At 41.2% G+C, this 18,092-nt stretch overlaps 1 protein-coding gene across 1 annotated transcript in view; it reads right to left on the reverse strand.

Moving 5' to 3' along the window:
• C13H1orf21 (chromosome 13 C1orf21 homolog) overlaps positions 1-18,092 on the reverse strand; it is a 237,799-nt gene that overhangs the window by 14,450 nt on the left and 205,257 nt on the right. The window contains exons 4-5 of the mRNA XM_043484883.1: positions 15,401-15,477; positions 7,675-7,735 (exon numbers count right to left, since the gene is read on the reverse strand). Of these exons, the coding sequence (XP_043340818.1) occupies positions 7,675-7,735; positions 15,401-15,477 (138 nt within the window). The remainder of the gene's footprint in view (positions 1-7,674; positions 7,736-15,400; positions 15,478-18,092) is intronic.

Raw genomic sequence — 18,092 nt, forward strand, 5'->3', positions numbered from 1 at the left:
GCATTCTTGTACTCCCTTGTTTTCGAACCTCCACTCTTCGCTCCTTTGCTACTCCCTCAGGTGCCAGGCTCATAGAACCTCGAGAATTCTCTGAAAATCAAGCCCTCCAGAGAAAAAGAAAGTGAGCGGAGGCTGGTTGTGCTGTATTTCCTCTAAGCTTGCCGCCCGCTTTATTTTCCTTGGCTGCATCCCCCATGACTAGTAGCTACCTGGGATGCTGGGGGACGCGGGGATCCTCAAAGCCCACGGTGTGCATACACATCACCAGTGGTTCCTGCATGATGTTACCATCGCGACTGAGCAGGTGGCGCTAGTGGTAAAGAACCCGCTTGCCAATGCAGGAGATGTAAGAGATGCAGGTTCGATCCCTGGGTGGGGAAGATCCCCTGGAGAAGGAAATGGCAACCCACTCCTGCACTCTTGTCCGGAGAATCCCACGGACAGAGGAGTCTGATGGGCTACAGTCCATGGGGTTGCAAAGAGTTGGACATAACTGAAGTGACAGCTTGCATGCACGTACGCAGTACATTTCAACGTGAATTCAATTAAGAAGTCACCTGCATAAAGCCATGCAGTAGGGAGAGACAAACAGGGCTGAGTCACGTCCTTACCGTTGTGATTACAGCTTTAATTTGGCCGATGAATGAGGCAAGATGCATACAGGGGAGAGAGTAGGCGAGGCGGGGGATGAAGGGGAAGGAGACACGGGAAAGGTTTGGTTATTAGCAAAAGCAGGTCCCTGTGGTGCTTCCTGTGGAGCAAGGAATAATGCAATGAGATTGGCAGCCCAGCCCACTTCCAAAATACTCAGGCCGCCAAGAGCATCGCCTCGTCAGTGCTGCAGGTCCGAGTTGTTACCAAGATTGGCAAGCTGGGTGGGAGGGACAAGCTATGACTTCATCTGTACACATGGGCAGGCCGGGTGACATTGTTCAGGATTTGATAAAGCAGTCCCATGTTTCTCATCACTGGTGGGCACTGAGGACACCTTTAAATGCACCACCTGAAAGTAAAACCTATCATCACCTGCAGGTGCCAAACATTATCTTCGATTCTATAGCAGCTCTGAGGTTAAACTCTCTCCTACAGGAAGAGTTTATACAGAGAACCCCAAATCACAGTTCATAATTACACACAAGTCAGTCTCTTCACCAGATGGAAAGCAAACACCTTTTGATATGCGACATACTGATTCATAACGGACTTCTGACATAATATTAAGAAAAGGAGCCCTTGAAATAAATTTAGAAATGCAGACTTATCATGATCTTTCTCACCAACTAGTTCTGGGGCCAAGGAACTCAGGCCATTTCAGGAACCCAAACGTTTTCTGAGTGTAAATGATTTTGCAATAGATGTAGAGGTCTACAGATAAGCATCTTTAAAAATCCGCTGATTTAAAATCCACACGCTGCTCTTTCTCAGACATTTCCTCAAAATGTCACATTGAATAATTCCGGTCAACAGAGGCAGACTCCTAAAACTGCACAGAATATGTGAAGTACAGCGGCATGCTGATGGCTCAGCCATGGGCGGGGGTGGTGAAGTACTATGAGCTATTTTCAAAGAGGAGAAGGGAGATGAGAAAGCAAGCAGACAGGGTTGTGTTGGAATTAATCTGTGCTTGGTCTCCTAATTTTAAGTCAGAGACACACATGAATAAGACGAGACGCTGGTGAGACTCGTGTGTGCTCGTGGGTGTCATCGGGCCCTGGATCTGAGCAAAGCATACCAGTGAAATGCACAGGTTCTTTGCCTGGGGATCAAGGACGGGCTCTGCAGAGTTATAAACTCTAAAGTTTTACTTCAGAATGTTGTCTATATGATAGCATGTGCCTTTTTATAGCGAGTGTTTTTATAACTTTAACAAAATTCCAAAAAGATGCCCATGATGCAAAGCTTAAGATGCCTTGCATGAGGAAAACTAACGAGATGCAAATAGCTCTGTGCCGAGACATTCTTTATTTAATATTCAGGGTTCTCTTTGAGAAGGCAAAAGACTTCCCAGTCATTGGCTGTTCTTAAATCTTCCTAAAGCAAAATATAAATCCCTGTGTTTGCCTGGAAAAGATACTCTTAAGGCAGATACTTTAAAAATGTATTTACTTTTTCTTCTTCTTACAAGTAAATTTAAATGTATTGTAGAAAGCGTATATTAAAATCTGATGTAATCTGTCTTTGGTATCATATTCAAAAACTCCTCCACAGGGCCACGTTTTAATAATCTAGATCTCTTCTTTCTCTTCTGATTATACTGAAAGACAAGTTTAAAATCATTATCTTCCTCTGCAGTGAACTGTCATTTTCTTTAAGATGCAAAACTAGGCAAATGTCATCACTTTACATAAGATTCAAGAGCCTGTGAATTGTCAGGCACAACTACAGACTGTCATAGAATAACAGGTAGGTACTTGAGTAAAAAATAATGAGGTAAAGATAAATGAGGTGCTCTCATCGTTTCACAGGATTTTTACTTTCTGAAAGGAAGAGGAAATGTAGGTCAGAGGTTATAATGCTCTTCTGAACCCTCATTGCTCTCCTGATAAAACTCTCTCCCACGGTCACCTTCAGATGCAGCTGTCTTCGCTTTCCTCATGCCAGCACAGTGACATGGTGTCAAGTGGCCAGATGTCCCAACTGCCTGGTTCATAGACCTCAAGTTTCAGCACTTGAAACATCTGTATTCGATAAAGGAACACCTGACTCATGGTGATAATGGAGGTAGGGGTGCTGGATGAAGGACTCCTCCATGGTTAAAATAATTACCTTTTCAAAGAAGTCTGCTTTTAGAACTGAGCTCCTCAAGGCAAGGGACGGTTTCCTACTTATTTTGTATCCCCCATTTCCTGTTTTTCTATCCTGAGTCATCGCATAATGCCTGGTACTCATAAATGCTAAATAATTAATTCATTTTTGCTACTTGCTTTTCTTTGCCACCGATAACTCCTTACAACACTGCTTGCCCAGTTGTGGGCAAAAGTAAACTGCAGCTCGACACCATGATTATTTCTGAAGTAGCATGTGTGTGTGCGACCCCATGTAGCCCGCCAGGGTCCTCGTCCATGGGATTTTCCAGGCAAGAATCCTGGCGTGGGTTGCCATTTCCTCCTCCAGGGGATCTGCCTGATCCGTGTCTCTTGCGTCTCCTGCATTGGCGGGTGGATTCTTTACCACTATGCCACTTGGGAAGTAGAGTCGTCCATACTAAATTTCACAATAAATATTAAATAATCCAGTCATCTTTGTTTCCTTGTATCAATGGTACTTTTGCATATACCTTGAGGAGACAGACCAGAGATTTCTTTTGGTATGGAGAGGACAGCTGAAAGGTATCATGCCCTGGAGACATTCACTAAATACAAAGGATGAATCAAGGAAGGGCAGGTTTAAATCACTACAGATTCACTTGGCTTTGCTTCTTAACAATTTAAGGAAGAAAAAAGGAATCCAGAGAAAAATTAAATCTCAAAAGTCAAGCCCTTTCAGAAAGACTCCAATTTTCAGCATGAAGCTCTGAGTTTAATTTTTTAAGTCAACCCTGTAAAACAAACAAATGTAGTGCTAGTGCAAATGATGGAATTCCAGGTGAACTATTTAAAATCCTAAAAGATGATGTGGTTAAAGTGCTACACTCAATATGTCAGCAAATTTGGAAAACTCAGCAGGGACCACAGGACTGGAAAAGGTCAGTTTTCATTCCAATCTCAAAGAAGGGCAATGCCAAAGAATGTTTAGACTATTGGACAATTGCACTCATTTCTCATGCTAGTAAGGTTATGCTCAAAATCCTTCAAGCTAGGCTTCAATAGTATGTGAACTGAGAACTCCCAGAGCACAAGCTGGATTTAGAAAAGGCAGAGGAACCAAAGATCAAATTGCCAACATTTATTGGATCATAGAGAAAGCAAGGGAATTCCAGAAATACATTTACTTCTGCTTCATTGACTACGCTAAAGTCTTTGACTATGTAGATCACAACAAACTGTGGAAAATTCTTAAAGTGATGGGAATACTAAACCACCTTACCTGTCTCCTGAGAAACCTGTATGTACATCAAGAAGCAACAGTTAGAGCTGGACATGGAACAACTGACTGGTTCAAAACTGGGAAAGGAGTATGTCAAGTTGGTATATTGTCACCCTGCTTATTTAACTTCTATGCAGAATACATCATGTGAAATGCTAGGCTGGATGAATCACAAGCTGGAATCAAGATTGCTGGGAGAAATATCAACAACCTCAGATATGCAGATGACACCACTCTAATCACAGAAAGTGAAGAGGAACTGAAGAACACCTTGATGAGGGTGAAAGAGGCGAGTGAAAAAGCCAGCTAGAAACTCAACATTCAGAAAACTAAGATCATGGCATTTGGTCCCACCACTTCTGGGCAAATAAATTTGGAAAAAGTGGAAGCAATGACAAGTTGTATTTTCTTGGGCTCCAAAATCACCATGGATGGAGACTGCAGACTTCAAATTAAAAGACGCTTGCTCCTTGGAAGAAAAGCCATGACAAACCTAGATAATGTATTAAAAAGCAGAGACATTACTTTGCTGATAAAGGTCCATCTAGTCAAAGCTATGGTTTTTCCACTAGTCATGTATGGATGTGAGAGTTGTACTATAAAGAAGACTGAGTGTGGAAGAGTTGATACTTTTGAACTGTGGTGCTGGAGAAGACTCTTTTTTTTCCATTTATTTTTATTAGTTGGAGGCTAATTACTTTACAATATTGTAGTGGTTTTTGTCATACACTGACATGAATCAGCCATGGATTTACATGTATTCCCCATCCCGATCCCCCCTCCCACCTCCCTCTCTACCCGATCCCTCTGGGTCTTCCCAGTGCACCAGGCCCGAGCACTTGTCTCATGCATCCAACCTGGGCTGGTGATCTGTTTCACCCTAGATAATATACATGTTTCGATGCTGTTCTCATGAAACATCCCATCCTCGCCTTCTCCCACAGAGTCCAAAAGTCTGTTCTGTACATCTGTGTCTCTTTTTCTGTCTTGCATATAGGGTTATCGTTACTATCTTTCTAAATTCCATATATATGTGTTAGTATACTGTATTGGTCTTTATCTTTCTGGCTTACTTCACTCTGTATAATAGGCTCCAGTTTAATCCATCTCATTAGAACTGATTCAATGGAGAAGACTCTTTAGTGTCCCTTGGACTGCAAGGAGATCAAACCAGTCAATCCTAAAGGAAATCAACCCTGGATATTTATTAGAAGGACTGTGGCTACAGCTAGCTGAAGCTCCAATACTTTGGCCATCTGATGAGAGGAGCTGATTTATTGAAAAAGAGCCTGATGCTGGGAAAGATTCAAGGCAAAAGGAGAAGGGAGTGACAGAGGATGAGATGGTTGGATGGCATCACCGACTCAATGGACATGAGTCTGAGCAAATGCTGGGAGATAGTGAAGGACAGGGAAGCAGAAGTTCATGGGGTCGCAAAGAACTGAATACAACTTAGCGACTGAACAACAACACAAAACCTAAAGAATAGTTTTGATTGCATTTATGGTTGTCCACATGCTAGTTTGAGCAAAGAAATATTCAGTAATGGTAAAAAGTCAGGAAAATAGTTCACAAGAATCCAACTTCCAATTTTGGTTATATAAACCATTGTGAAGATTATATTAAGCCAAACATATACATTATGATGAAATATTTTAATTTGAGGGAGGCTTAATGTTTAGATGATACAAAGGATAGCATATTCACAAAATTCAGAAGGATGAACTTTAGGTAAGGGAGGAGAAACAGGAAAGTTTGGCTCAGAGTTGATAGAAAATTCCCTTAGAGACCTGTAACTGGGCAATTATCACAGATTATATAACTGCTCCTTTTTTGTCTATGAATGTGTTCAATATATAGTGGGAACACTGTTTATATTGAATCTACAAATGCTCCTTTGTCCAAGGAAAGTTCCACCAAACAAATGATCAAGTTATAAACTTTGCTTTTGTTGCACTACACACATTGTCTACACTTTAGATGCAAAGTAAGACAGGAAACTGAATTCCAGATGAGAACAATGAATTTCAGTTTTGAGTAACAAGAGGTAGAATTTCAATTATGGAAACACTGGAAAGAGATTATATCATTTTAAACACCTTGTCAGGGTTTGTAAATGTTGCTTAAAAAGATAACTCACAATTCAGGTTTCAATTTTTGCAGATTATTTCTAACTAATAAGCATATATTTTTATTGCCAAAATGTTAGTGCAGGAGAAATAATCCAAACAGAGAAAAAAAATCTTCACTATTAGAGTGGGAACAAAATATTTCTATTTAGGTTTCTCTTTACTGAAAAAAAAATGTTATTGGCAAGTTAGTCAGCTTTTGAATCAATATGTGAAAATTGCTAATTATTCTTAGATGATGTTTTCAATCTAAAAAGTCATGCATAAGCTAAAAAATTTCACTGAAAGTAAAAAAGAAAAATATATATTCAAATGAGTATGTGAGCACAGCCGATGAACACTATAGATTAAATTATTATTTTAATTCATTACCCATTTCTATTTTTTACATTGGTAATATATGCTGGTCTTTTAAAGGTGCATTAGAAAATTTTGTAATGATTCTTTTGGGGCAGGGGTCTACCTCAGAGTGGAGTCTGCTACTGAAATACAGATGAATTTAAGACCTTCTTCACTATCTTCCACTGATTGATACATACATAACCTAGGAATACACGAAGAAATACTCAAGGACCACAAACCATAAAAGAGAAATAAAAATTAAAATGGAAAACATTTCAAGGGTAAACTTGGTCTGTGATGTCTTGACCATAGTTGCGATATGTTCTGAATTTAGAATTTAACTCTTCTTTAGAATAAGGCTTCAAATTACAGCTCTCAGATGTATAGCTTTAGCATTTAAAATTCACTCCCTGCTGTAATAAATTGAAATTCTATGAGCATGCAAATCTCTAATGATTACCATATTCTACTCTTCATTCAATTGATTTGCATGTGGCATTCTGAGAGCGTAAATATGGGTTAAATTTCCACATGGATCAACTTTGAATCTTCTCGTCATTATAAAATCCACACCTGTATGGAGAAGTGACTTGGAGGTTCTGCTTTGGAGTCAGATAGACATGGGCTGGAATTTTAACTCTACCGCTATTAGCTTTGCAAACCTGGCTAAGTTATACTCAGGCATTCTAAGCCTCACTTTCTTTGTAAAATGCACGTGTTACCTGTCTCATGGCCAGCTCCCTTAAGCAGGTATTGACTGCCACATGTTTGTGATGTTTGTAAAGAAGTCAGAGAAGTGCTGGGCGGGTACTAAGTAAGTACCTGGGCAGGTACTAAGTAAGCAGGTACTAAGGACCTCCTTGACTGCAGCCTGCGAGCGGAGCAGGGGATCAGGTGTGGACAACACACAATGATAGCAACACTTTTTAGGCAAAGGCTCTCACCAGTCTCACTCTGAGTTTCCAGGCTTCAGTGAAAGATCAGCCCAGGATCCTGGGAAGCTCAGTCATACGTTAAACCTCACAGCCACCTTCTGAATTGTGTGTGTGGGGTAACTGCTGTTAATTCTAACCACCCCCTTGCAAGAACAGCTTTGTACCACAGATACCAGAATATTGTTACTCTTAACGCATGAGGCAACATTCCCCTTGAAATATGCAGTTACTTTACTTCTTACCTTTTCAATTTTTTCATCCAGCATTCTGAAGAATTCTTGTTGGCTTTCAGAGATGTGCATGCTGAAAAACAAAGAATAGTTAAGTGCATATTTTCAATGTTTCCCAGTTCCCTCAGGTGAAAAATGCTGAGGGTCTAAACTTTGAGGCTGTCCTTTATTTCTTGCAGACTTTTCCACTGAAGTGCTCTGAAGTCATACTAAGGCTGAATGTCATGAGAGTAATCCTACAAGTGTGTTTCATAATAGCCTATCAGTTTCTACAACTTAAGAAACACGATTTCCTTTCAATGTACATATTATTTATGTTGGTGTTACTGGGAGGTATGTGCCCATTTTTTTCTTCAGATACACATCTATAATTAAAACAAAAAGCACAGGTAAGCAGCACATGGCGTATTTCAACGCTGTGTGTAAGTATAACAAGAAAATATATCCTGGGACTTCACTGGCAGTCCAGTGGTTAAGAATCCGCCTTCCAATGCCATAGACGCAGGTTCAATCCCTGGTCGGGGAACAAAGATCCCATATGCCATGGGGCAACTAAGTCTGTGCTCCGCAATGAAGAGCCCACGTGCCACAACTAAGACCCAGTGCACCAAAAAATAAAATAAATAAATATTTTTTAAAAAAGATTTGTTAAAAAACATATCCTAATTATGATATTAAAATGTGTATTCTACCAGAGGCGTGAGCACGCTATTCAGCCGACCGTATGGCTGTGTGCTGGCTGCAGACGAGCCAAGAACTCAACCTTGTCCCTAAACGTCTTTGATACTGGTGACAGCAAATGTGCCTCTTTGGAACTGAAATTCCGCTGTAATGGGGAGTAAGTGAGGAGGCATGTCTGAGCAGCCCTCGCCCTGATTCCCTGTTCTTTGCTATGTAACAGCATCCTCAGTGAGATGGGCGAGGTTGGTGGGGACAAAACCAAGAAGGTAAGGAGAGCAGAGATCACAGATGGGAGGGGAAGGGTCTTGGGGGCAATGAGGTCTTAATGACAGCAGTTTCTACCTGGCAGAGAGTTGTGGGTGTTCCAAGGCAGTCAGGATGCTGGGGTAAGAGACACATGGTCCAGTATTTCTTTCACTTGCCATTAATGCCTACTGGTTTAGCGGCTGGGGGCGTGGGGAGGAGAGGCTCTGGAAGAGCCTCTTCCCCTCCCGTCTAGGTGTGGCAGGCAACCTACTTGACATCCCCTGCAGCGGCCACGTAGAGGGGCACGAGTGACTGGAAACCCTTCAGGCCTCCCATGACAGATAATAAGGCTTAAAGGAGGTTTCCCCTGTGTGTCAGATCTAGATCTGATATAAAAGAAAAAGAATGAAGATATCTGATACCAGCATCAACTTTCACAGTTCTAAAGTACTTTCATGTATATAATCTAATTTTTGCCATCCTTTCCAGTAGTCATGTATGGATGTGAGAGTTGGACCATAAAGTAGGCTGAATGGCGAATTGATGCTTTTGAACTGTGGTGTTAGAGAAGATACTTGAGAGTTCCTCGGAACTGCAAGGAGATCCAACCAGTCCATCCTAAAGGAAATCAGTCCTCAATATTCATTGGAAGGGCTGATGCTGAAGCTGAAGCTCCAATACTTTGGCCACCTGATGTGCAAAGCTGACTCACTAGAAAAGACTCTGATGCTGGGAAGAATTGAAGGCAGGAAGAGAAGGGGATGATCGAGGATGAGATGGTTGGATGGCATCACCGATTCAATGGACATGAGTTTGAGCAAGCTCCGGGAGATGGTGAAAGACAGAGAAGTATGGCGTGCTGCAGCCCATGGAGTTGCAGGGAGTCGGACACTACTGAATAACAACGAATATGATCATTCAAATAAGGTAGACGTCCTGTTTCAGAAACAGGTCCTCTTTGACTGCATTTTACACAGGCAGGGCAGAATCTTGGATGATGAGAGCGATTAAACAGTCTTCTCTCTTTCTCTGGCTGGACAGAAAAGCCATTTTGCAAAGTTGAGTTTCCCCAGATTTCCTTCTTTAAGTGCCAAAACGTTATTCATTTGAGCCACTCTGGATGCAAGTCTTCTAAACTGTATACTCTTGAATAGCCATCTATCTCAAACATTACTTAGCTTTCACTTGACGACCGGCAGCCACTCTCCTCAACCTTAAATCACAACGCTCTTCTGTAATACTGGGATAGCCCTGAAGCCCCTAAGATGGCTCGAGCTGGCTCTCTTTAAGCAAAATGACCTTAGACTCCAGGCTTTTGTTCTCTGCCTGCTTTTGAGCTCTTCCTTTCATCTCTCCTTGTCAGAGAAGGTATCGGTCCTCTTTCCATTTTCTTCTCAGTTTCTGCTTTGACTCCGTGCTTAGAAGCAGTGCAGGCAAACTTGTTCGAGTTGTGTCTAAAGTTAGCATAAACAGGCACCAAAGGAGAGCCTGGGGGAATTCTTGTTAGTGGGAAACATGAATATTCTGGTACCCACTGTGGCTGCTCAGACACTTTTGGGGGCATCCTTCCTATTCTTAGCCAAGCTCTCAGCAGATGACTTTCTTGACCAGCTCTGGGTCCCAGACAGGAAAGGCATGAAGATATTTATATATAAATCTTAGACCCAGGTTTGATCCTTGGGTCGGGAAGATCCCCTGGAGAAGGGAAAGGCTATTCACTCCAGTCTTCTTGCCTGGACAATCTCATGGACAGAGGAGCCTGGTGGGCTACAACCCAGAGTCACACAGAGGGTCACAGGAGTCACACAGAGTCGGACATGACTGAGCGACCAATACATTTATGTATCTTAATATAAATGCCTGCCTGCCTGCTAAGTCACTTTAGTTGTGTCTGACTCTTTGTGACCCTACGGACTGTAGCCCACCAGTCTCCTCTGTCCATTGGATTCTCCAGGCAAGAATACTGGAGTGGGTTGCCATTTCCTCCTCCAGGGGATCTTCCCGACCCAGGGATGGAACCTGCATCTCTTATGTCTCCTGGATTGGTAGGTGGGTTCTTTATAATCAGCGCCATTAGTTTCCCTGGGAAACGCCAAGATGCTTCATAAAGATGGCGCTTTTAGGGTTCTGTGTCCCCTGTGGAAATTTTTGGGTTAGAGTTTTTAGTATTTATCGCCTTGGATACAACAGCAGGCTAATGACTATTTAACTAGTTAATCGAGTGGTCTCTATTTAAATTCATGTGATTTGCGATCCTCACAGAGACAGCACCATTTGTTAGCATGGGTGAGGCGCAGGCCTCAGATTCCTCATTTTAAAACAGCGAACAGGTCTCTGAGGTCCTTTTGGCACTAATGTTCTGTGATGTTACTAACTTCCATTAACTCCATTATTGTAAACATCAAAGCATGGAAATGGGGATGTCTGGTTAGTACTCAGACATATGCACATTGCATGGACAACGGAAGAGTTCTCTGGTAAAAGCGACTCTGCAAATGTGTCTGCCATCCCTGCGAAGGACACACAGGCTCAGGGGTCCTATCACGTGCTTGAGATCAGAGGTGAAGGACGTCAGACTGTCTACATGTAAAGCAAGCACCAAACCTCAGGGAAGTGGGGCAATCCCAGCCCTCACAGCAGGACACACCGTTGCTAGTAGTTCATGGCTTGCATTTCTTCAGTTGATTATTTTTAAAAAATAGTATAATAAGTACCCATGAAACCAAAACAAAGAAAACAAAGCTAGGATCTTAACAACCTAGAGGTTACTCACTCCCCACCCATGCATGCGTTTCTCCACCTCAACCCTCATGTCCCCGCTTTCCTATACTCCATCTCTCCATGTGCTTAAAAAGCAGATAATTTATTTTAGATTTTTTAAAAAACATTTATTTATCTATTTGGCTGTGTCAGGCCTCAGGTGCAGCATGTGGGCTGTGAGGCACAGGTTCTAGAGCATGTGCACTCAGTAGTTGCAGCGTGCAGGATCTCAGTTCCCCGACTAGGGATCGAACCTGTGTCCCTTGCATTGGAAGGCAGATTCTTAACCATGGGACCCCCAGAGAAGTCCCTATTTTGGTTGTTGTTAACTTTATAGTGTGTATCATGCTCCATGTGATGTTTCAGGACTTACTCTTTGCTCTAGCTGCTAGAACTAGCTATGCTGCCAGGGGCATCCGGCATGGTGTATTGCTGCAGTGCATTCGTTTTGACCGCTCATACTCCACTGTGTGAATACAGTGCAGTTCATTTACCCAATTTCCTGTCAAAGGGCATTTTTGGGGTTGTTTCTAATTGCTAAGGCATTCTTACCAAGTGTCAGATATCATGATAAGCACCAGGCATACATTATTTCACTTAAACCCCAGTCCTATAAGATAGGATTTTTCACCTCTATTTTTCTTGGAGAAAACTAAAGCTCCAAGACATTAGTTCACTGGACTGAGATTACAAAGGCAATAAGGATACACTCTATGTGGCGCATCAAACGAAGGTGTGAGCACTATTCACCTTCATTCTTAGTAAATCTGCTGTTAGCAGGTATGGGATTGTCCCTCCACTCAAGGGGGAAACAAACTCATTTTATACAACTGCATGTGCTGTGCTTCAGCACTTAGTAGTGTCCAACTCTTTGTGACCCCATGGACTGTAGCCCACCAGGATCCTCTGTCCATAAGGATTCTCTAGGCAAGAATACTGGAGTGGGTTGCTATATCTTCCTCCAGGGAATCTTCCCAACCCAGGGATCGAACCCAGGTCCCCAACATTGCAGGCGGATTCTTTACTCTCTGAGCCACCAGGGAAGCCCATACAACTGCATAATAAATGATAATTTCCTGAATCCTATGTGTCAGCATGTAGGGAAAGTAAATCCTTCTCTCAGACCTCCAGAAAGATTTCTTCTGGAAACCCAACGATCTGACTCAGTTTAAAATACACACACACACACACACACACACACACACACACACACAGGCATTATGCTGTGTGAAAAACAGGGGATTCTCTTCATAATTTTAGTGTAAACACATGAGCCAATTTAATCAACTTCTCTGAAAGCTTTAGCATACACCAGACTGCAAAGCATGCTACTTCAGTGTGTGAAAATTAAGTAAATAAGTATTTACTCTAAAGGAAAAAAGAAACTCTCCTTAGTTCTCCTTAATAGAGTATTTTCTTTAGAACTCAGAGATCAGAGAAGCATTTAAAAATAGCACACATATAACAGCTTGATGAAAAGATGATTCGATAGTGTCTTCAGATACCTGTTGTCCCCAGAGGCAGATAAAATTAGTGTAGATAAAAGTGGTTACTAGCGAAGTTGATTAGGGAGGTTGCGATTATAGCATAACACTTACCTGAGGGTGAAAAAATTGGCTCTCCCATTATTGGGGAAAAAAATGGCTGACATTGTAAATGATAAATGAATTTTAAAATGTCCAGTTTTCATTGGAAGTAAGAAATGAAATCCCTGAGCTGACGGACTGCCCCCTGAGTCCTAACCACCACCTCATAGTGGCCATCGCTGCAGCAGCTCTACAGACACCCAGGTTAAAGGGATGATGTTACTTTTGTCTCACCTTTCCAGGAAGAATCAGAGAACTTTTTCCACTTATGATGTTTATTTACATATATGTCCTCATTAAATTTTTTGGGGGTGGGAGTGACTGTATCAGATTCACTCGTGTGATCAGCACCCTTAGGGAATTTGTTCATAGTTAGGCAGAACAGCACAAAAGAGATTTGCAGCCTTTGGGATAATAGCCTTTTTGAAGAAAGGACAGGCAGCTTCCAAGTCACACAAAGTGCATTTTATCACCAGTGATAGACTCAGCTTCAGAACACTGAGTCTAATATAGAAAACTACTCATTATTCTCTAACATTTTAATTGTGAAATACTTAACACACAGAAAAGGAAACATAATGCTATTTGTACATTTTTAAATAATAATAATTAAAGGAAGATGCATGTAACCACAACTTGGATTAAGAGATAGAACCTCTGGTTCCACTGTCTTCTATCCAGGAGAACGGAGCACTATCCTGAATTTAATGCCTTTTCATTTCCTTGCTTGTTTTTATTGTTTTATCATATGTGCTTAATCACTCTTTGTGACCCCATGGACTGCAGCCCGCCAGGCTCCTCTGTCCATGGGGATTCTCCAGGCAAGAATACTGGAGTGGGTTGCCATGCCCTCCTCCAGGGGGTATTCCAGCTCAGGGATTGAACCCAGGTCTCCCGCATTGTAGGCAGATGATTCTTTACCAACTGAGCCACTCTTTCTTTACTGACTGAGCAATATGTGTATATATAGATGTATAATATATGTATATACAAATATTTCTTAGTTCTGCCTGTTTTTGAATTTTTATATGCATGAAACTGTACATAGGCAGGTACTACTACTTACTTTACTGGCACAGTCTGACATTTCATGAGATCCCTCTATCTTGATCTATGTAGCTAAAGGTCATTTATTTTCACTGATACGTAGTATTTCCATCATAAGACTATACCACAATTTTGTTATTCATTATATGTTTGATAGACATTTGGGTTTTATCTCTAAGGTTTTTTTTTTGGTGGGGGGGGGGCGGGCTGTGCTGCATGGCATGTGATCTTAATTCCTCCACCAGGGATCAAACCTGTGTCTGCTGCAGTGGACATGCAGAGTCTTAACCAGTGGGACACCAGGAAGTCCCATCTTTTCAAGAACTTTAAAACTTTAAGAGTTCATATAAACAGTGCTGCTATGGATATTTCAAAATATGCCTACTGGCACACCTTCATCAGAGTTTCTTTAGGGTATACACCTGAGGGTGGAGGCGCTAGGCAGCCAGGTATGCCCAGGTACAATTTTACTAGATAAGGCGAAGTGTTTTCCAAAGTAATTGTACCAGTTTATATTCCCACCACCAGGAGTTAAGTGTGCTGGTTGTCCCACATCCTGGTGAACTTTGTCTATCAACAGACTACTATATTTTTTGCCAATCTCATGGTAGTTTTTCCTGACACATCAACTATTCATTTCCCTCTTCAGTCAAGTGGTTGTTTATGTCTTTAGCCTATTTTTCTGTAAGTTCTATCTTTTACTTATTGATTAGTTAATTTACATATCCTGGAAATCTAACTGGGCTTCCCTGATAGCTCAGTTGGTAAAGAATCCGCTTGCAATGCAGGAGACCCTGGTTTGATTCCTGGGTGGGGAAGATCTGCTGGCGAAGGGATAGGCTACCCACTCCAGTATTCTTGGGCTTCCCTGATGGTTCAGTCAGTAAAGAACTGGCCTGCAATGCAGGTAGACCTGGGTTCAATCCCTGAGTTGGGAAGATCTCCTGGAGGAGGGCATGACAACCCACTCCAGTACTCCTGGGCTTCCCTTGTGGCTCAGCTGGTAAAGAATCCACTATTGCTAATTATACGTATTATAAATATAGTCCAACATTTTGTGGCCTTTTACTATCCTATGCTATATTTTGAGAAGTAGAAGTTCTTAATTTTACCATAGTCATAAAAATTAATCATCTTTCTTACAATTTGTATCCTTTGTGACTTATTCAAAGTTCTTCACTACCCCATGGTCATGAAGACACTGCCCGTCATTGTCTCCTACCTGATGGGAAGTGTCAGCTCGGTCATATACTACGGGTCTGCCTTGGGTCTCTGTTATGTTCCATTAGACTAAATCATGTGTCTCAATCACTGAGGCTGTTTCTTAAGTCTTGGTTATCCAGTAGGCAAAATGGAGCTCACACTAAAAACGTTTTTATCTCTCCAAACAAAATAGGCAAACAGGAACTGGAACTTACTTTGCTCTGGGTTGATGAACTAATCCTGGAATCTCTTTATTGGTTTTAAGTCTTACATTTGAACTGGCACTTTTTTCCTGAAACACATAAACACACATGGAAAAGACAAGGTAAGAATCAGCAATTAAACAGGAGCATGAATTTTCATTACCAAAATGTGAAATTTGTTTGGGAAACTTTACGGCTGGTTACCCCATACAGACAAAAGTCCTTAAAGATGTCACATAGAACAGGTGAAACTGCCAGATATTTTAACAGGGAACACTATTGTGAAAAGAAGAATGAACTTTTATAACAGCTATAAAATGGCTCCTTTTAGAAAATTACATGTGAGTAGTATTTGGTTTTTAGGTGGAGTTGCTAAAAATAATAAGAGAATCAAAGATCAGAAGATCCTAGTGTGAAAAAAAGCAACAGTAGTATAATCACAGTCATTGGTTGCTTGCTCAGGATAAGTAATTTTGTGCATTTTGTTTGTGAAAGACAACTGAAGTTACTGAGTTTGCACAAGGCCCTTGCAGCGACAAGGACATGACTAAAAATAGCGAATATTTTCCATGAACGATGAATATTGAGATTGAATTCAATTAAATTAATAAAACCCAATCTAGCCTGTATTCTGGAAGTACTTTGACTTTTAGCCTGATCTGAACTCTTATTCCCCATCAACCAGCCACATAGGAAAGGAATACTTTCAAATCTGAAAATGCAAGTATTATCAGCAAGCACACTATCTCAATAATACTACTGCTCTGCAGCGATGTGGACGAACCTCAAGCCTGTTGTACAGAGTGAAGTAAGCTAGAAAGAGGAAAACAAATGTTGTGTACACGGCCATGAGTAAAACGGATGGCTAGTGGGGAGCTGCTATATACACAGCAAGCTCGGCTGGGGGCTCTGTGAGGACTGAGATGAGTGAGATGGTGGGGCTGGGAGGGAGACTCAGGAGGGAGGGGAGAGATACATACACATAAGGCTGATTCACAGTGTTATACACAGCATTGTAAAGCAGTTATCGTCCAGTAAAAATTTTTTAAGGCTTTAAAATTTGCTCTCTAAATATACCCACCAAAATTTAACGGGTGACTACACACACTCAAGCAACCTGAGGTGTGGCAATAATGAAAAGACCTGGGCTAGGGCAAGAAGTAAAAAGTTCTGTGGGCCAACCCAACATTCTCACCAGAGGCAGAGTGATGTGGGAGGACACGCAGAACAGATGGTCCTCAAATGAGCTCTTTCAAGAGTTCATACTTCCCCTAGGATAGCAGAAGTCATGCAAGAAAAACTACATGTGACATGCAGAATCAGAGAAACTACAGTGACTTGCATGCTAGGTTGTTTGCTATTTTCCATCAAACACGAGCATATTGTATAATGTCAGTCCTCCAAAATACAGGGTAATTCTGTCTGGGTTCCTCCAGGAGAAGAAAAAATCATTACAATCCTTTTGCAGTCTAGCTTACCTTCTCTGCCTCACATTAAACTTGAAACTGTTTTCATGAACATTTGAAAAGTATAAAATATATACTATTCCCTTTGCTGATACAGTCAGAGAACAACAAATGAACTATCTCATTTTTTACAGAGAAGGTGGGAGAACAATTAGGAAACTTGAATGCACTATCTCCAGGAGGGCGGGACCCACAACTCTTCTTTATGGGCCTGGTTAGGAGACTGGCATTTCATAGGAGGCATTCATCAAATATTGGTAGAACAAATGAATGATGTCAGCACATAATTAACTTTTTTAAACAGTTAGAGATAAAAATAGCTCAACTGTAGTCTCTCTGCAGGACTGAAGATGTAAGTTCCCTCCAAATGAGTCATTTTCTCCCTAAACTTTATGTCTGGAAAAAATATCTACTTGATATGACAGAACCTTATACTTTTTCTCTATTCATATAATTTCCCAAAGTCTTTGAACTTAAATGAGGCATCATAATTTTTTTTTTGGGTGCATCATAATTTTAAACACTGCTAAGGCAGGAAAGAGACTTCTAAGAATGACATATTTCTATTCAGTTTATTAGACTACCCTCCATAATTATACTGTCTCACCAAATCTTCCTTAAAAATGTATTGTGTAGTTGCTAAAAAGAAGGATCCCCCATCAAATATAACAGAGACTTAATAGATGGGAAAGATACTTTAGGATATCAGGTACAGACATGCCTTCCCAGGAAGTGAGAGGACCAAAGGTGAGGCAGAAGCAAGGGCGAGGGGCAAAGCAGCTGGAGATTTCCCAGTTAACAAATATATATATAATTACATACAGATTTATATCTATTTTGTATTTATAATGTATTTGTTTTTTTACAAGTTACCACTCACCAAGAAATCAATAACAAATCATGGAGCATCTACTGTAAGTCAGGTCCTAACTGGTTTGCATGCATCAACTCATTTTGATGTTCACAAGTATACACATATTAATTCATTTGTATGCCCACACACCTCTCTGAGATGTGTACTGTTATTATCTCCATTTTTTAGATGAGGAAGCTGAGATATGGAGGGGTGAAGCACTTACTGGGATTCTTTAAGTAACAAGTAATAGCACTGGGATTTGAATCTATGCAGAATGGGCCCGGGGTTCACGCTATTAGTCACTAGGTTGGTAGTCCTCCATCTTTTTAGTACCGGGACCCCTTACCTATATTCTCCAAATTTTGATACATTTCATTATACA

Source organism: Cervus canadensis, chromosome 13, assembly GCF_019320065.1.
Source record: "Cervus canadensis isolate Bull #8, Minnesota chromosome 13, ASM1932006v1, whole genome shotgun sequence".
In the NCBI taxonomy this organism is placed as follows: Eukaryota; Metazoa; Chordata; class Mammalia; order Artiodactyla; family Cervidae; genus Cervus; species Cervus canadensis.